Consider the following 21162-nt stretch of genomic DNA (forward strand, 5'->3'; position numbering starts at 1 on the left):
TACTCGATCACAGTGTATGAGGTGAATACCCCTTTCCTCAGTCATTGGTGAGGTCTCCATTTGTTAGGACACTGGTATAGATACACAGATAGCAATGGCGGTTCTTAAAGAGCCAGACAGCATGTCTGTCCAGGCTTCCTCTCTGCTCTGCTCACCAGCACTCCTTTCATGAACCTGTTTGACCTCTGGCTGGCTCACCAGCTCCCACCCAACCACGACCTGCTGCTGCCCTTCAAGCCCAGCTGTCCACAAGCAGCTCCTTCTAAGAGTTCTCATCACACCCCCCACCTCAACTCCATCACCAACACCATCTCGCACAGATACTCCTGGTGATCAGGATGAAGCCTAGTACTCTGCTTCTATTGACACCTATATAATCCCTGTGATTTCATTTGCATAGAGGGCACAGAATTGCCTGGGAGTACCATGAGGTTAAGTGACAAGTCAAACATGAGGCAGCTAGGTAATATAGTACGAGAGGGACTGGACTACATGTAGGAAGACTTGAGGTAGCTCAGCCTCAGGCACTTACTACTGCAAAACTCTGAGCAAGTCATTTAACCTGTATCTTACTCAGTTTCCAAACCTGTAATATGGGCATACTAATAGCCACTACCTCCCAGAGCTGTTGGGAGGATAAAGAAGATAATATTTGTAAAGTACTCTGTAACACTCAAAGCACTGTATAAATGCTGGCTATTATTATTAATTATTGTTATTATTTTTAGATGCTTAGAAGATTTGAGGTCATACAAGTAGTATATCAGAGGGGATTTGAACGAGGTCCTTCAGAACCTGGGGCAGTTCTCTATTTTATTCCAGGCTGTCTTTAAGTCCATATTTATAATCGTTGTTTTATTTATAATATTTTAGGGAGAAAATATATTACCATAAAATCATATTCACATCATAAAACACTAGAATTCTGTGGAAAATAATTTAGGAAATGATGCTTTAATCCAATCTCCTAATTTTACAGATGAGGAAAGTGTGTCTTAGAAAAGTTAAGTGACTTGCCCAAGGTCACACAGGTAGTAACACAGCAAAGTCTTGAACCAAGTCTTCATCTTAAAATCAAACAGTCTATCACTTGGTTTCTATCACTCAAACCCTGGACAACTACTATTGTCCACCAATAGGACAAGACTGAGCCTTACAAAGAGTTGAGTACAAATAATTCCATCTATATCCAAAACAAGGAAGTAAAAAAAGTCAACTCACAATTAAAAAAAACAAAGGTGCTCAAAATACTCCAGAAAATTCATTCATTCAAGATAAACTGAAAAGCCAGATTTCTATCAGCCCCACACATCCTAAGAATGACTGCCATTAATATAATTCCTGCCTATGTCCAACTATATTATCTTCCTCTCTCAAGCACAATATCATTTGGCTCATCTGTCTAAAAAAAATCAAACATGTACTCAATGTCATTACTAAATATGAGATAATTATGTGAAGCACTAGTAATAGAAAGATGAAAAATAACATAGCACCTATCTTTGAGTGGTTTCAAACTTAGTGGTGAGATCATACATGTATGTACATACAGATATAGATACACATATATGTATGGGGCTGTGAATATATACACGCATGTATGCATATATGTACAAATATTCACATATATAAATGGTGTGAATGTGTGCATGTAAGTGTGTACATATTATATACACATATGTGAATATATACCTATGCACACAAAAAAATCTCACCAGTAGATTTTAAGCTGCTTGAAAGTGGGTGCTACGTAAATTTTCACCTTTGTATATGCATGTTTATATATGTATATATATGTACATGTGTATACATATATGTATAAACATGGAAATTATCTGTCCCTGTATTAAGTATTATGTATTACAATATATGTAATTTAAGTATTATATAGTACATATGCCAATATTATATGTATTGTGCTTATTATATGTATGTTATATCTTATATATACTATACATTACATTTTAAATATATTTATATATTACTCTGTGTGTGTGTGTATGTATTCTGGAATTCCCTCACAACTAAATCAGTCCACAAGCATTTATTAAATGTCTATGATGTGCTAGGCACTGTGCTGGTGCTTGGCATACAAATACAATAAGTGAAACAACCCCTCCTCATAGGTAGCTTACATTCTAGAATTTTTCATCAACCCATCCATACTGGTACTTCTTAAGCAACTTCTGTCCAAGTTCTTCCCCAAAAGTTCCCTGCAGGGGTTTCACTGAGCATGCTCCAGACCTTATTAGCTCTCCCAACACCGCCAGGATATTGCTGGAGCACTCTGGACGTACACCAGTCATCCCTTGTTCTTGTCCTGTGAGAAGTCTATCTTGTCTTTCTGTCATGCAATTCCTTAATGATGTGCTTTACCTCTGTTCTTCAGAATTTCCCTGGATTTGTTGTTGTAGCCTGCTCACACTGACCCTGTGTCTTCCCATGACCCCTCTGTGTGATGCTCATTGATGGTTCTTTGAAGGCAATGAATATGAACCACTATGAATAAGTGAATATGGACCCTGGAGTAAGATGAGAGATTTAAGGGTGGAGGCGCAATTACTAGTTGAAAGGAGGTAGATAATCAACAGAGGTGTCATGGAAGAAGTGAAACCTGAAATGGGCCCTGAAGGATGATCTTTAAATAGGTAAAGTTGCCTTCTTTTGGACATAGAAAACTGTGGGTAGAAAAGCACAGATTAGAGTGGGCAGGGAAACCTAAAAGTATATCTAAGATTCTAGTAACGCATGAAAGAAATTTATATGAAAGTCAGGCTGGAGCCAAATTGTTGAGAGTCTTGAATGCCAGCATAAAAGTTTGGATTTTATTCAGTAGTCAGGGGAGCCCTACTGAAGATTTCTGAGCAGACTAACGGTGTGATAAACCATGCATTAGAAGGACTATATGGGATGCAGGATGAGTGATAGCCTGGAGATGAGACAAAGTGGTGCCAGGACAACTAATTAAAAGCAATCATGATAATCATGATGCAACTACTCACATTTATATAGCTTTTTAAGGCTTACGAAGTGCTTTCTTTACAAGAGTCTTATGAGGTAAGTAATAAAGGTATTATTATTATTCTTCCCATTTTATAAGTGCTGATAAAACTCAGAAAGGTTATGCCAAGTTCCCGTTTTTGAAAAGACAGTAAATATCAGAGATTGGATTCAAACCTTGGAGTCTGCTGACTCCAAAGTGAGTGCTTTTCCCAATATAGCACAGTGGTCATTCCCCAATGTTTAAATCCTTAAAGAATATGAACAATAAGTTCTCAAGAGAAAAAAAAATGCATACTACTAACAATCATATGAAAGATGTTTTTCCAAATCACTGAGAAAAATGCAGATTAATATAGGTCTAAGAATTTACCTCACTATCAGCAAATAGATCAAAGTGACAAAAGATGGAAATAGTTAAAGTTGGAGGGGCCCCAGACATTAGGCAAATTGCTTAAGGAAGTTAAAGACAGAAAGAAAAGTCCCAGATAGAGCAACATACTCATTTGTGGCAAAACTTTCTGTGATCTCAAGAATGGGAAACATAGCAAATGGGCCACTGAAAGTGAAATTGCTAAACAAAGCGTGTTATGAATATAACAGATTATTGCTGCATCATAAACAAAGTATTAATAACAACTGCAGACTTCAGAAAATCAGAGGAAAATATATTAACTGATGCAAAGTAGCATGAGCAGAATCAAGAAAACAATACAAACAATGATAATATCAACAGAAAAGACAAAGATGAAATTACATGTCATAATTATAATAACCAAATCTGGTCTCAAAAAGAGTTAAAAAATATATATCCCTCAGAGTTTGCAGAGGTAGGATGCTAAGGGTATAGAATATTACATATTCTGCATAATAGACATGATTGATACATTGGTTAATTTTGCTGAATTGCTTTTTCCTCTTCTTTTGAATTTTTTAAAAGCAAGGTTGGAGCTTGCTGGGTTATTCTGAAGACATTTTGCTTGTGAAAAGGTATCTTTAAGGGGTTTGAGGAGCATATGAATGACCAGAATTCTGGTAGAATGACAGGGAGAAAAAGAAGAAATGGATAGTTAGGGGTCATGCAGTAGTTTGACATAGGCATGAAGATTAGTAGCTAAAAGCATCACAGGGCCGCTAGGCAGTGGTGACATCAAATAAATGCCATGTTTGTCCAGCCTAGAGTTGATGAAGAAGAGTTTGGGGTCCAGAGCAGACAAGATAACTATGTACCCTCTTAGAGTAATCATCAGATGAATTCCATATATAGTCATAATATTTTCATGAATCTACATTGTCAGGATGGTTTGAGGCCTGGTGCACTTAGGTCTTCATCTTGAGGGGCAAACACTTTTCACTTTATTTATTTGTATTTATTCATTCATTTTATTGCTAATGGAGGCCCCTTTGCTGGCTTATTAAGAATTCATTTCCTCTCTAATTTCTCATCTAATTTTCCTTTCTTTGCCAACAGCTTTGCTTTCTTCTCATCATAACATCCAGCTATCAACAGAATGTGATGCCACCCACCTTTATTAACCCTGAAAGATTAACATGAAGAAATATATACAGACTGTCCATACTTCTACTGATTAGATCCCAACAGAAAAATACACATAATAAAAACCAGACCAAAGTTCCTTGTTGTCTGAAAGGAATACTCAACCACAGAGCTTGAGAGAGAAGCTGACCTATGACAAGAGACACATAAATAAACAAACACCACACTTCTGGGAGTTGGGTGCTTGCCCAGACATTCAGAATTAGAGGATCTAATAGACAGAACATATGGGAAGCTCCCACTCTAATGGTAATCAGACCTTTCTCTGTTTTGGTCTCTATTATCAGCACGTGATTGGAGCTATAATGTCATACTATATGGAGGATTTTAATTTAAGTCCTTCATCATGCTACTAGACACAAATCTACAATTTAACAATGATATATTGGCTCCTGAAAATGTATAACCTAAAGACTAAAAAGATATATTTAGACCTTGCAGATTATATGGGATCACTTTGCATGTAGAGGAGAAACTTTACCTCTTTTATCTTTACATGAGCAAAAAGTCACTTTGGTACAACATCAATACAAAGTGGGTGAATAGCAAACATCCTCCTACCTGCAACAGATGACTGCTTTACACGAAAGGGCCAAATCCAGGAAGATCTGCCTGACTTCGAATGAGAGGGCATACTTCAGTGTGTGGCCATCAATGATCAAGGCAATGTCATTTTCTTTGCCCAAAGAATTTCCAAGGCAAGCACAGTGCTGAGTAAGGGCTTCTCTTGTTGCCTGAAATAAGAAAGGTATGGGAGAGGTAAGAACTAAATCTAAATTCTTCCATCAAAAAGTCCTGAAATTTCAGGACTTCATAAAATGCATTATCACCATTCATCTTAACTTTATATACTAACACTTCCCATTAATGTGAGCAAGAGCCTGCTGTCCTGGTCAGCATGTTTTATATTGAGATCTTTTTGGTACTTCAATGAGTACACTCATCTAAGCTTCAATTAGTACTGCATTTCAACCATTCAAATTCTGGTCTGATTAAATACTTGCATTAAAAGAAGTTATTGTGTATTTTTGGTGCCTTCTCTTTTATATCTTTCTGTGGCCCTTGTCCTCTTAATATAAACGGAAAGGGAAACTCCATATGAGTATTTATTCCTAATATGTACTTTAAAGCTAGTAAGGCCATCTTCATTGTCATCAGATAATTGGGCAAAAATTAGCTTTCTTAATATGGCACCAGATGTGTTTTAAAGGTGTTATGAGATTTTTTTGTCAAGTTCCCTGCAGATAAGATGAGGAATAATAACATTTATAACTCTGCATTCTCAGACTTTCCAGAGGCATTTAGATCATATCCTTAATGTGCCTTTATGAAAGGAAATTCACTTCTCAGAACAGGAAACATAAATGAAACACCATCACCAGACTACAGGGACTATCTAAGCTTGGACTTAGAGGGACTGGATAGTTCTGCTACTACCAGCTGGGTGACTTTAGCAAGAAACCTCCCTTCCCTACTTCTAAATTTCTTTGACTATGAAATGGGGATGTTGGATTTCTAAGGTCCATTTCCCAGATGAAAAAAATCTATAGAATTACATAACATTTCAATAGGTCCATCATCTCTTCCACCTGAACATTCATTTCCTCAGTCATTGTACAACCTATCTGCACCTCAGCAGAAGTCTTTTCTTTTTTCCCAGTAGGTTACTGAATACTTTTATTCTGTACATAGAAGCCACTGAGGATCTGACCTGTGGGCTCATCGGGGCTGTATCACAAGTACATGGCTGCACACATCAACACCAGGCTTGGGGGTGAGAACAGGTGATTCTATCCTATTCACAAGATGATAAGGTTTTCCAACAGAGAGCCAGATGCTCAGGTAGTCTCTGGTGGAAGACAGTCTTAATGAAGCAATGAGACCATCACAGAAAGGTGGAAGGCAGAGGGAAGTTAAGCATCAGAGGCCCCTGCCCCCCAAAACAAACCTGGTCCAGTACTTGGTTCTGCTCATTGTTAGAACAGGAGCAGACTTCTACAGAGGTGACTGGAGCCTGTGAGCTCTTGGGCTTCCTGGTCACAGAGCTTACTTGGCCTAAGGGTTTCTAAAGCTCTTTCCAGGAAATTTAGTCTTGCTGCCCAGCTCTGAGAAGCTGGTTATACTTGGCCAGATCAGCAGGAGGCACCAGTCTTGCTCTGCACAGTGCAGAGGCCCACCACCAGGTCTGCAATGAAAGTATCTTCAGTTTCCTCGAATGATGAGAAACCATTACTCCCCACACATTAGACTGGGCCAGCCTGCACACCTGGAGAGATTCAGTCATGGAGACAATCTGGTTCACTTTGAGTAGGAGGCAGTTGCAGGCTTTCTCGTTCACAGCCTTTTCAATGAGCTTGGGATTGGCCTGCCACCTGGATGCCAGGAGTAGCAGTGAAATTCTTCCAAGCTTCTCAATCATCATGGTCAAAGGGATCTTCAATAGACATCACTGGATAGTCTTTGATGAAGCTCCTGTAGAGGTCCCCAAGCTCAGAAGGGGAGATGTATCTGTTGGAATCATCAGGAGACTTGAAGTTCAAGTTATATTTCCCAGACTGGAGGAACTCTGAGGCAGCAATATCCATGCCAATTACAACCTTATCAGTATAGCCAGCCTTACCAACATAATTCTTTAGCAGGTCCAGAGCTTCTTTATTTTCCAGGATGTTAGGAGCAAAGCCACCCTCATCCCCTATGTTGGTGGCGTCCTGTCCATATTTCTGCTTAATCACACTCTTCAAGTTGTGGTACTCCTCATCTCCAATGCCCATGGCCTCCTTAAAGTTTGCTGCTCTAACAGGGAGGATCATGAACTCCTGCATGGCCATTTTGTTACCAGCATGGGAGCCACCATTGATCATACTGAAGGCTGGAACTGGCAGGATGACTTCATCACTGCCTGCAAGGTCTGCAGTATGGCAGTACAGGGAGACACCTTTCTCAGCAGCTCCAGCCTTACGAACAGCCAGAGACACTCCCAATATGGCATTCGCACCTAATTTAGATTTGTTCTCAGTGCCGTTCATCTCTATCATCAATTTGTCTATCTTCTGCTCCACAATGTTCAGTCTCTTGCTAACCAGATTCCGGGCAATAGTTTTATTGATGTGCTCAACTACTTTTGAGACACTGTTCCCCATGTAGTGGGTCTTATCATTGTCTCAGAACTCTAGGGCTTCATGGATAGTGGTAGAAGCCCCACTGTGCACAGCAGCTCGAAATCGACCTTTTTCCTTCTGGGGCTTCCTTGAGAGTCGAAGATCTCTCTGGCCTATATCTTGTAAATAGACATTTTGAGTTTCTGGATGAGGCTTCCTCCACTGGGCTCAGAGAACAAAGGCTGAGGGGTCTACCTACACCAAGGGTGAGCGTTAAATGGAGAAATTTGTTCTTGACGATATTGTTCAGTAGAGCATAAAAAAGGAAGTTTCCACCTACCAGATTCCTGCCTGCAAACATCCTGCTTTGCTGTCAATTTAGTCCAAGGGTTAATCTTTTTTTTCTGTCTTGGATCCACTGGGCAGTCTAGTGACACAAATCTACCATTTAACAATGATATATTGGCTCAAGTATATATGCTTTACATGCATAAGATAAAATACAGAGGATAACGAAGAAATCAATTAAAACGCTTGTCAATATATTTAAAAAAATAAGTTCACAGGCTCCTCCTTGAAATTTATCCATAGACCCCTAAGTTAAGAACCCCTGAGTTAGTTTTCAACTTTGATTCTGTTCAGCTGTATGAATCCAAGTTCCTTGGTGACTCCTCCTCTCTTGCTCATTACTCTATTTGACTTTCATTTTCTTTTCTTTTGTTGAATGTCCTACCTCCCATCTCATTTCCTTACTATGTTATCTCTTTGCTGTCAGTACAGTGATCTAAGGGAATTCAGAGTCTTAGACTCTTGCCATCTGGTCCAACTCTTGGGACTTGGGTCCTCACAGGAAATGTAGTTCTTAACCAGATGGACCTCCCATCATTGGATCCCTGTAACTTATATTTACATATGCACATATTTCTCTTCCTGGTTGTGATTAGCCATAAATATATACCTTGCTTTTTGCAATATTCGTGAACAGCTGGATTGTATTTTGTAAAATTGGCTTATAACTAGTTTATATGTTCCAAGGGGAAGCTGCCATGTAAAAGAATACTAAGGTGAATACCTTCATAAAGCAATTCACCACTCCCTAATTTAACTTGCTTTAAAAACCCAGATTTTCATATAATGGCTATACTTAAGAGGACAAACATATTCTTATTTGTGAAACACTTAATAAAAAATATCTTTGAAAAACTTAGATACAGATATAGTTACAATAATTTCAAGGAAAAAAAAAACCTGAGCCTACAAAAGTCAAAAGCACAAAATTATACTCTTATTACTTCCTTTCATTTTAACAAATGTTTTTCCAGATGATCATTGAATCTCAGAGGTCATCCAGTACAACCCATGTTTGAAATACATAACTTTGCCAACAAGTGGTCACTCAGTCTCTGGCAGAAGATTCCTAGTAACAGGGACCTCAGCATCTCCCGAGTGCCTTTTTTTCTTCAGATAACCATAATTACTTTCCTCACATTGATTCAAAATCTGTTTCTTTATAACTTCCTCCCATTGCTTCCGGCTCTATGCTATGGGGACAATCTCTCTTCTAAATGATGGCCCCTAAAATACTTGAAGAAAGCTATTCTATGTTCCCCCTCATTCTCCTCTTCTCTAGGGAAAATATCCCTAGCTAGTTCAACCAATTCTTTTGTTTCTTGAAAAGCAAGTGAATGTATACACGTACACACACACACACACACACACACACACACACACACGTTGTATGTGTATGTATATAAACATATACATATGTGTGTGTAACATAGTTACCAAAGAATATTTAAACCTCTAAACCCAGTCTACTTGAAAGTCAAACTTTCTGTAAAATTTACCCTCATTACTCTTTCAAAGAAATTCAACAAATCTTTAATGCCAGTTGCTATTATCTTATTATTATTATTATCTTATTATCTTTTTATGTTTACATGAGCACTTATCTGTACCTCTCATCACCCCCACCCCCATCAAGATGAACAAAGTTTAAAAAGAGAATGAAAAATAAAACCCTAATCAAAAACACACATAGTCTAGCAAAACAAATTCCTTGGCCATGCCTGAAAATGTGTCTGTCTCCTCAATTTAAACTTATCATTTTTCTAGCAGGAGGTAAGTAGTATGTTTCCTCTTCAGTCTTCTGAATTCAGGGTTATCATTGCATTGATTAGAATCTAAACTTTTTCAGAATTGTTTTTCTCTATATTGTAGATGCCATTGCATAAATTGTTCTCCTGGTTCTGTTCACTTCACTCTGCAATCATTTCAAAGAGGCTTTTCCATAGTTCCTCTAAAATTGTCCATTTCATCATTTCTTATAGCACAATAATATTTTATCAGTCATGTACCATGATTTATTTAGTCATTCCCCAATAGGAAGAGTGTGTGTGTGTGTGTGTGTGTGTGTGTGTGTGTGTGTGTGTGTGTGTGTAAGTCCTCTTTCCTTGATTTCACTGGAGCATGGGCCTAGTAGTGATGAAGCTGGGCCAAAAGGTATGTACAGTTTAGGAACTCTTTGGGGATACTTCCTAAATGCTTTCCAGAATGGCTAGAGACCAATTCAAGCTCAACAAACAGGGCACTGTTGTGTCTGTGTCCCAAAGCATTTTTTTGTCATCTTTCCCAGACTGACAGGTGTTAAGGTGGAATATCAAAGTTACTTTAATTTGCATCTCTCTAATTATTTGTGATTTGGAGCATTTTTTCACATAATAATGATGGCATGGTCATTTATTTATTGGGAAATGACTCTTGATCTTATAAATTTGATGAGACAAACTTGCTTCAAAGACTGCTGCCCTATTTACCTGTTTCCCTTCTAATTTTAACTACATTAGAGTTGTCTGTGCAAATGCATTTTTATTTAATCAAATTCCCATTTTATCTTGCAGAATCCTCTCTGTCACTTAGTCATGAACTCTTCTATGCATCATTTCATAGGCAATTTCTTCCTTGCTTCTTTCATTTGTTTATGATATGATTTTATTATCAAGGTCATGTGTCCATTTGAACTTAACTTGGTATATAATGTAAGTTAGTTTAAGCCTAATTTCTGCCAGACTGCTGGCCTATTTTCCTGTAGTTTTTGTAATAGTGAGACCTAACCTCACTAAGTGAGGTCTTTGGATTTATAAAAACACTCTGCTGCTGTGTTGTTTTATTTCAGTATGCTCTGTACCTAATCAGTTCCCCTGATCAACTTCTCTATTTTTTAACCACTGCCAAATCATTTTAATGAGGAGTTTTTTTGCAGAACAGTTTAAGGTATGGCATGGATAGACCCCCTTTCTTTCTGATTTTGCAAATTAACTTTGAGATTCTTGACTTTTTATTTTTCCACATGGATTCTGTTATTCTTTCTAATTCTATAAAATAGTCCTTATGTAGTTTCTATTGGTACAACACTGATTAAGTAAATTAAGAAGTATTATCAGATTTACCATGTTGGTTTGATCTACCCATGAGCAACTGATGTTTTGGCAATTATTGATATGAATAGGTCTGCCTTTATTTCAGGAAGTATGTTTTATAATTAAATTCATATAGTTTTGGGGGTAAATCTTGGTAGATAAACTATGAATCATTGCCATTAACTATTAGAATTGAGGTACATTGAGACAACTCATATGGACATAAAAATCTCACACTGGCACATACAATCTTACATAAAGAGAGTTCCAAAATTCTTTTGGGACACTATGCATAGTTTTTTTTAAGCTACTGAAGCTTTATATATTGACTATCTCCAATTTATCATATATATGTATATATGTGTATGTATATATGTGTGTGTGTGTGTGTGTATACAAACACATTTTGTTTGTACATAGCTGCTTACAAGTTGTTTACAAGCTGTCTCCCTTATTAGACTATGAATTTCTTGAGAGTAGAGGCTTTTTTTTTTACTGTTCTTTGTATACCCAGAGCTTGGTACAGTAACTGAAACAAAATAGGTACTTAATAAATAATTAATGACTGCCAAATGGCTCAGCATCTAAATATTTAAAAGAAAAGGTAAATGAGTTAAAGGGAAAAACAGCGAAACTCTTAATAGTGGAGGACCTTAATACATCCCCTTCAGAGATAGACAATTCTAAATAAATAAATAAATAAAAATATTAATAAGAACTTACAGCCACATAATTTAAAAGATTATACACCATGACCAGACTAGATTTACATCAGAAATGTATGGTTGGTTCAATTTTAGGAAAACTATCAACAAAACTGGTCATGTCATCAGTGATAACAAAAATAATATGATTATATCAATAGGTATAGGGGAAAAAGCTTTTGACAAAATGCAGTACCCACTTCTACTAAAACATATAACAAATTAGAAAACATAGGAATAAATGAACCTTTCCTTAACATGCTAATTGTTATTAATCTAAAACCAAGAGCCAATAAGGGTGAACTAGAGGCCTTTTCTATAAGAACATGGGTAAAGCAATGATAACCACTATTGCTATCACTATTTGAAATGGTGCTAGAAATGTTAGCTATAGCAGTAAGACAAGAAATAGAAGTGGTGGGAATAAGCATAAAGAAAGAAGAGAGAAAAGCATCACTCCTTACTGGCAACACACACACACACACACACACACACACACACACACACACACACACATTTAGATAATCCTAGAGTGTCAACTAAAAATCAACAGAAATAACTTTATTTCAAGTTGCAAGACATAAAACATAGCCACATAAATCACTAGTATGTCTGTATATTACTAACAAATCCTCGGTGGTAGAGACAGTAAGAGAAATTCCATCTAAAATAGCTATAATATGCATAAAATGTTTTGAAGTCTACCAATCAAGATATGCACAGAAACTATATAAACAGAACTAAAAACTAATCTTTACATAAATCTACATAGATATAAATAATTGAAGAAATACTAATGTTCATAATTAGTCAAAACCAATTTAATAAAAATGACAATCCTGTCTAAACTAATTTATTTCAGTGCCATGCCCATCAAACTACCAAAGGATTACTTTATAGATCGAGAAAGTATAATAAAATTCATCTGGAGGAACAAGAGGTCAAGAACTTCAAGGGCAATGACAAAAAAAAGTGGGAAGGAAGGGGACTTAACTACCAAGTCTCAAACTGTACTACAATGCAATAATCACCAAAAGTCTTTGGTACTAAGAAAGAGAGAAGTCAATCAGTGGAATAGACTACATATAGTGCATACAGAGGGAAACAGCATAGTAATTTACTGTTGGATAAACAAAGGGAGGCCAGTTACTGGGGCAAGGACTCAACATTTGACACAAACTGACAGGAAAACTGGAAATTAGTCTGGCAGAAAAGAGATTTAGACTAGCACTTCATACCATTTGCCAGGATAAGCTCTAAATGGATTTATCATTTATACATGAAGGGTGACATCATAAAAAATTAGAGAAGCTTGGTAGAAATTTGCTTTCAAATCTATGAACAGGGAAACATGACCACACAAGAGACAGAAAAGATCACAGAAAAAAATGGGCAATTTTGAATATATAAAATTTAAAAGGCTTTGCATGAAGAGAACCAATGCAGTTAAAACTACAAGGAAAGACAGTTAGTTGGGGGAAAAATCTTTGTAGCAAGCTTCTCTGATGATAATGACAGCTGTAGCTTTTATATAGTGCTCTAAGGTTTGCAAATTGCTTTACAAACAACATCTGGTTGTTTTACATTATTTGTACAGACAAGGAAAATGAAGTACAGAGAGGTTGTGTGACTTGCCTAGGGTAAGCTAGTAAGTGCTAAGGTTGGATCTGAACTCAGGTCTTCCTGACACCAGGTCCAATGCTCTATCTCTGCACTTTCAAGTTGCCTCTCATAAAGGTCTCATATCCAAAATATGTAAGGAACTGATTCATATTAATAAGACTAAGAGGCATATTCCGAGTCACAGGTTGCAGGAGCAGTTCACAAGGGAAGAAATCCAAACTTATCAACAATCATGCGAAAATGCTGGGAATCACAAAAAACTAAGGAATTGCTAACTAAAGCAACACTGATGTTCTACCTCATACCTGTAAGACTGGCAAAGTCGACACATGAGGAAAAAAAGTGTTGCAGAAGCTTCAGGAAAAGAGGCACATTAATGCACTGGCTGTGGAGCTATGGATTGGACTAGCCATTCTGGAAACCAATTTGGAACTGGGCTCAAAGTTACTAAAATGTGTATATTCTGTACCCAATAATACAACTACTAGGCTTGTACTCCCAGGAGATCAAAGAAAGAGGACAAGACCCATTTGTACAAGAATATTTATAGTAGCTCTTTCTTTGGTACCAAAGAACCGGAAACAAAGGGAGTATCCATCAACTGAGGAACAGTTGAACAAATTATTAAATATGAATCTAATGGAATACTATTGTACCATTAGAAATGATGAAAGGAGGGGGCGGAGGCAAGACGGCAGCTGGAAAGCAGGGATAAGCTCTCCCCCAAATCCCTCCAAAGACCTGTAAAAAATGGCTCTGAACAAATTCTAGATCTGCAGAACCCACAAAATAGCAGAGGGAAGCATGTCTCCAGCCCAGGCGGCTTGGATGGTCGCTGGGAAGGGTCTATTTCACGAAGCTCGGAGCGGAGCACAGCCCAGCATGGGCTGCGTCAGGACCAACCAGATCTGGAGCCAGGCAGAACAGCTGGTAGGGCCCTGAATCATTGAGCTGTGGCAGTTACCAGACTTCTCAACCCACAAACGCCAAAGATAACACAGCAGATTAGTGGAAAATCTTCTGGGATACAGTGAAAGGAGTTTGCAGTGGGCCCCAGCCCTGGGGGCACAGAGGTGGTGAAGATCTGGGGCTGCTTCCAGAGCTCCAGCTCCACTTGCTTCTGGCCCCACACCCACATGGTGGGAGGAATAAGCAGTGGATCAGAGCGGGAGTACACAGCGTGCTTGGATCTGATTAGCAATCCTGGTTGGCAGTTCTTGGGGGAGAAGGAGTGCTGGTGTGGAAGATCTTGCTGTGTAGAAGTAGTTCTGAAAACAGAAGCATAGTCCCTAAAGATTGGGACAAAGTGCTCTCTACTCTACAAGCAGTCATACCTTTCCAAAAAGCTCAAGGGTCAAGTAGTTGGCTGGGAACATGAACAGGTAGCAAAAACGGACTCAGATTCAAACTAAGATTTTAAAATCTTTTTTGGTGACAAAGAAGATCAAAACATACAGCCATAAATCAAAGTCAAATAGCCTATATCAAAAGCCTCCAAGAAAAACATGATTTGGTCTCAGGCCATGGAAGAGCTCAAAAAGGATTTGGAAAAGCAAGTAAGAGAAGTAGAGGAAAAATTGGGAAGAGAAATGAGATTGATGCAAGAAAATCATGAAAAACAAGTCAATGACTTGCTAAAGGAGACCCAAAAAATACTGAAGAAAATAACACCTTAAAAAATATTCTAACTTGAATGCCTTGAAAGGCAGAATTACCCAAATAGAAAAGGAGGTCCAAAAGACCACTGAAGAAAATACCACCTTAAAAATTAGATTGGAGCAAGTGGAAGCTAGTGACTTGATGAGAAATGAAGATATGATAAACAGAACCAAAGGAATTAAAAAATTGGAAGACAATGTGAAATATCTCATTGGAAAAACCACTCACCTGGAGAATAGATCCAGGAGAGATAACTTAAAAATTATTGGACTACGTGAAAGCCATGATCAAAAAAGAGCCTAGACATCATCTTCCAAGAAATTATCAAGGAAAACTGCCCTCATATTCAAAAACCAGAGGATAAAATAGAAATTGAAACAATACACTGATCGCCTCCTCAAAAAGATCCCAAAAAGAAAACTCCTAGGAATATTGTTGCCAAATTCCAGAGTTCCCAGGTCAAGGAGAAAATACTGCAAGCAGCCAGAAAGAAACAATTTGAGTATTATAGAAACACAGCCAGGATAACACAAGATCTAGCAGCTTCAACCTTAAGGGATTGAAGGGCTTGGAATATGATATTCTGGAGGTCAAAGGATTTGGGATTGAAACCAAGAATCACCTACCCAGCAAAACTGAGTATCATGGGCCAAGGCAAAATATGGATTTTCAATAAAATAGAGGACTTTCAAGCTTTCTCAGTGAAAAGACCAGAGCTCAATAGAAAATTTGACTTTCAAACGCAAGAATCAAGAGAAGCATGAAAAGGTAAACAAGGAAGAGACTTACTAAAGGTGAACTGTTTTGCTTACATTCCTACATGAAAAGATGATGTGTGTAACTCATGAGACCTTTCTCAGTATCAGAGTAGTTGAAGGGAATATACATATATATAGACAGAGGGCACAGGGTGAGATGAATATGAAGGGATGATATCCAAAAAATGAAATAAAATTAAGGGGTGAGAGAGGAATATATTGAGAGGGGGAGAAAAGGAGAGATAGAATGCGGTAAATTATCTCACATAAAAGTGGCAATAAGAAGCAGTTCCATTGGAAGGGAAGAGGGGGCAGCTGAGGGGGAATGAGTTAATGTTGCTCTCATTGGATTTGACTTGAGGAGGGAATAACATACAAACTCAATTGGGTATCTTACCACACATGAAAGTAGAGGGAGGGGAATAAAAAGGGGGACAATGGAAGGGAGGGCAGATAAGAGGAAGAAGTAATCAAAAGCAAACACTTTTGAAAAGGGACAGGATCAAGGGAGAAAATTGAATGAAGGGGGACAGGATAGGAGGGAGGGAAATATGGTTAGTCTTTCACAACATGACTATTTATGGGAGTGTTTTGCATGATGATCCATGTGTGGCCTATGTTGAACTGCTTGCCTTCTTAGGGAGAGTGGGTGGGGAGGGAAGAGGGGAGAAAGTTTGGAACTCAAAGTTTTAAAAGCAGACGCTCAAAAAAAGTTGTTTTTGCATGCAACCGGGAAATAAGAGATACAGGCAATGGGGCATAGAAATCTATTTTGCCCTACAAGAAAGTAAGGGTAAAAGGGATGGGGGGAGGGTGAGTGGGGTGATAGAAGGGAGGGCTGACTGGGGAATGGGGCAATCAGAATATATGCCATCTTGGAGTGGGGAAGGACAGTAGAAATGGGGAGAAAATTTGTAACTCAAAATCTTGTGGAAATCAATGTTGAAAACTTAAAAATATCAAATAATAAAGTACGGAATTCAAAAAAAAATTTAAAAATAAAGAAAGAAATGATGAAAGGAGTGGCTTTAGAGAAACCTGGAAGTATTTTATGAACTGATACAAAGCCAAGTGAGAACCAGAAGAACAATTTATACTCTAACAACAACACTTAAAACATGAACAAGTTTGAAAGCTATGTCATTGCAATTGATCAATGCCATGACCAAGCATGATTAACAAGGACAGGCAAGGAAGCATGCTACTCAACTCCTGATATGGAGGTGATGGACTAAATATGCAGAATGAAACAGGAACTTTTGGATATAGCCATTGTGGGAATTTCTTCTATTTGACTATGTACATTTGTTATAGGAGTCCTGTTTTTCTTTTCAACTGAGAGGAAGTGAGAGGATGAGGAAGAGAAAACAAAAGCTTAATTTAAAAAATTTAATAAAGAAAACTTAAAGACCTATGGGCTCCTTGAGAGCAGGATCTATCCATGGTTATCTATTTTTATCCTTTGCACTTTGCACATATTAAATGCTCTGTCAATGTTTTTTAATTCCTTCATTTACAATCTCTGAGTCATTCATAACTCTTTCTCCCTCATTTACCATATCTAGTCAAGTGTGAAATCTTGTCCTCCCCGCCACCCCTTTCCCTCTATCCACTCACAGAGCTACTACTACTCTAGTTCAAACCCTCATCACTTTGCTCCTATTGCAAATGCCTCCTCATTGGACTACTGACTTTTAGTCCCCTGCCAATCTATCTTCCTTCATGTTGCCAAAATAATCTTCCTAAAGCACAAGTTTTACCATGTTCACAAACCTTCAAGGACCTCTTATTGCCTCTGGGATAACTAGTTATCCTTGCATTACAATGTGACTCCAGCCTACTCTTCCAAGCATAATGCATATATTTCCTCTGCACGAGTCAAACTGGGCTGGCTTGGTGTTCCTGAATTTGGCAGTCTATCTCCAGCCTCCATGACTTTGTACTTCAAACTAGTACCTATCATGTGTCAGGCACTGACCGAGGTACTGGGAATAAAAGAACAGAAAATGAAACAGTGCTTGTGTGCCCTCAGGGAGATTACATTCTAACCCTCCTCACCTGACTCTTGGAATCCCTAGTTCCTTCAAGCCTCAGCTCATGTACCATCTCTATAAAAAATTCCTTCCTGATCCCCTAAGTGATTAGTGATTTCCTGACTTCTCAAATTATCATATACATTTTTATTGGTGTATGTGTTATATCCCAGCAGCAGAATGTAAGCTCACCGAGAATATGACCCATCTTTTGTTTTGCTTTGCTTTATATTCCTAGCATCAAGGACACTGTCATACATATGGAAGGTATTTAAGAGATTCTTGTAGGACTGGATTTACTATTTTGTGGTAACACATTTGACAGGGGCAGGGGAGCTGTTTCATCATGTGACAACTGTTAGTTTTGTCAAAGATAGTAATATTAATTTTATGAACTAAAAAATAATATGTAAGAGAAAGAGGATCTGCAGCCCAAGTGAAAAGGCCAGTATGTAGGTCAGCTAGGTGGCGCAGTTAGTAGACCACCGGCCCTGGAGTCAGGAGGACCTGACTTCAAATCCAGCCTCAGACACTTGACACACTTAATAGCTGTGTGACCTTGGGAAAGTCACTTAACCCCAATTGCCCTGCCTTCCCCTGTCCAAAAAAAGGGCCAGTGTAGGCTATTTCTCAAGAAATAATTTTAATAACTAATATTTATATAGTTTCTATGTCAGGCTGTGTGCTAAGTTCTTTGAAATTATTATCTCATTTGTTTCCCACAATGCCAATAAGTAGATGCTATTATCATCCACATTTTACAGTTGAGGAAACTGAGGCAAACACAGGTTCAGTGTCTTGTCCAGGGTCATACAGCTAGTAAGTAGTAAGGGGATTTAACTAGTACTTATCCAGAAGGTCACATGTCCTAAACATCTGAACATAGCATGCTCCTGATTAAGGTAAAAAGGCAATCTTCTAACACAAAATATCTGTGTAGTCTCTCTTTGAGAGGGTCCTAGGCCATTTGATGGGGGTACTGTACCACAGTCTTTATTCAATCTATCTAGATAATGTAGATTGTTCACTAAAACATAAATCACTTAGTTGATGAAATCACGTATGTTACCATATACAAATATTGTTCTACGTAGATATGAACATATTTGTATATTATATACATACATACATGTATGTTTTAGTAATATGAATTTCTTAAATAATCCCAAATTTCATTCTGCAAGTATTTAGCTTTGCAAAATACATACGTACATATCACACATCTCTCAAGATGCTGATAAAACTCCACAGAGAACAAAAAATATCTGCTTTGCAATATAAACATTTTGAGTAAAAAGAGAACTCCTGAATGATAGCTTCTAGTGGAGCCTGTGATGGATTTCTTCTCTTTTTGGTTTTGGATTCATTTACTCCTAGGCCTCCTCAATTCTGGGAAGCTTGAAAGAACAGAAGAAATGTTACTTGCAAAAGCAATTTAAAACAGGAGGAGTCTTTCTGTGTAACTTAAGAGATGAAACCTTCTCCATGAAGAGCTCAAGGAGAGCTATTAAACTATCCAAACTACTCCTGTATAGGTTTAATGAACCCAGAAGAACCTCCAGGGGGGTCAAGTTCATCCTATGCCATAGATGCTGCAAGTCACACTCCATTAACAAAGGAAAATGTTGAATATTTCAGAAATATTTAGGAAACAGTAATAATAATTCACAGAAGAGTATGTTGGCTATAGTATATGTATGACAATATATTGTAGTAAAGATGTAGCCCCCACTTTCTTAGATTAAATGTAATATAATTAGAATCTAGCACCATAAATGAAACTTTGACCTTTTCCTTATATAGGTTTCCTCACAGAAAAGAAGCAAAAAACATCGATTGATTCACTTAAAGACTTCTGAACAAGCTTACTGTTCACATTAGTTGAAATAAAGTCTGCTTTAAATCAGAGTTCTTGAGACACAGAAATAAATGGACCAAGAGGTTTCTAATTCTGTGCTTTCACCGACTGATTATTTTCATTCACAACAGTAGAAGAACTTGATACGGTCGATCCAGAGGAAAGCCCAAGACCACAGTGCACACAGCAGAAGCAATCAGATCAATGCTGTCTTGAACTTCACCTTGTCTCGTGATAAACACTCACAATAAAAGTAATAAAAGATAAGTGAAGTGAAACAGAGATTACTTCTCAGAGGCTTTCATGGCCAGGGTCAATTCGGTAACATTGTTTTTCTGGGCCCATGAGTCTGAAAAAATAAACACTAGCAGAATGATGGTAGAATGTTGAGCCAGAAGCATCTCAATACCAGGATTGTTCTCCCAGGCAGCTCAGAGTGCAGAAGCTTCCTCCTGCGTTTGATCCAGTCATCATTAATAGCAGTGCAGCATGGGGGAAGAATGCTGGATTCAGAGCAAAAGGGCCTGGACTCAAGTCTTGGCGATGCTACTGACTAGCTGGTGACCTAGGGCAAGTAAACACTGAGCCTCACTCTCCTCACTTGAAAAATGGGAATAATACTTGCACAATCTGACAGAGCTAAATGAAAATAAAATGAAATCCATTATGGCATTTTGCACACTGTCAGGACTAGATAAATCTAAGGTACAATTATTATAGTCATTTGGTGTAGTGGATAGGGAGTCAGCCTCAAACCCAGGAAGATCTTGGTTCAAGTCCTACACACACTTTTTTTTTCTGAGTCCTGGGAAACTCAGGGCTCAGCGTGCTAGGTAATTCTTAAAGACCATTAGTTGGAGAGAAGGTACTAATTTCTATCTGTAAAGTGAGTTCCCTATATCAAAAAAAATCACAGGTCTAGTCCTCATCCCCATAGATTTGATTATAACAAATTTTTATTTGAAGGCAATCCAAGCCCTAGGGTTGCATTAATCTCCTTTAAAATTTTTTTAAAACTTTTTATCTATCTATTAACTATTTAGCTGAATTTGCACAAGAAAACAGATGAGAACAATAAAAAGAAATGAAGCCTCAAACTACTATATCTTGTGATTTACCGCAAGCTTCATTTGAGAAAAAAAATTTAACTGATGGTTAAAATGGGGCTTGAGGACCACATTGAGTTTTCTGTCCTATAATGTTTTTTCTATGATGATGGATGATGGTAAAAAAATACAATATAGGAAAAAAGAATGCCCAAAATGTAGTACCTTTAAGAACTTCTTAGTCAAAATATTAAAAATGGCTTAGAATGCTCTAACATGAGCCATAGGTAGGAATTAATTCACTCAAATATTCATCATTGGGCACTGTTGCTAGACATTTCAAGACAAAAATTGAAACAAGTCTGGTCTTCAAAAAACGTACATTCTATCAAAAAGTAGGTATTAT

The 21162-nt window shown here is 37.7% G+C and overlaps 1 protein-coding gene and 1 pseudogene across 1 annotated transcript in view; both read right to left on the minus strand.

The window, feature by feature from the left end:
* Window positions 1-21162, minus strand: part of ATP8A2 (ATPase phospholipid transporting 8A2) — a 759667-nt gene that overhangs the window by 351828 nt on the left and 386677 nt on the right. The window contains exon 25 of the mRNA XM_036745978.1: window positions 5120-5292. Coding sequence (XP_036601873.1) covers window positions 5120-5292 — 173 coding nt within the window. The remainder of the gene's footprint in view (window positions 1-5119; window positions 5293-21162) is intronic.
* Window positions 6614-7850, minus strand: LOC118838631 (annotated as a pseudogene).

This window comes from Trichosurus vulpecula, chromosome 2, assembly GCF_011100635.1.
Source record: "Trichosurus vulpecula isolate mTriVul1 chromosome 2, mTriVul1.pri, whole genome shotgun sequence".
Lineage (NCBI taxonomy): Eukaryota > Metazoa > Chordata > Mammalia > Diprotodontia > Phalangeridae > Trichosurus > Trichosurus vulpecula.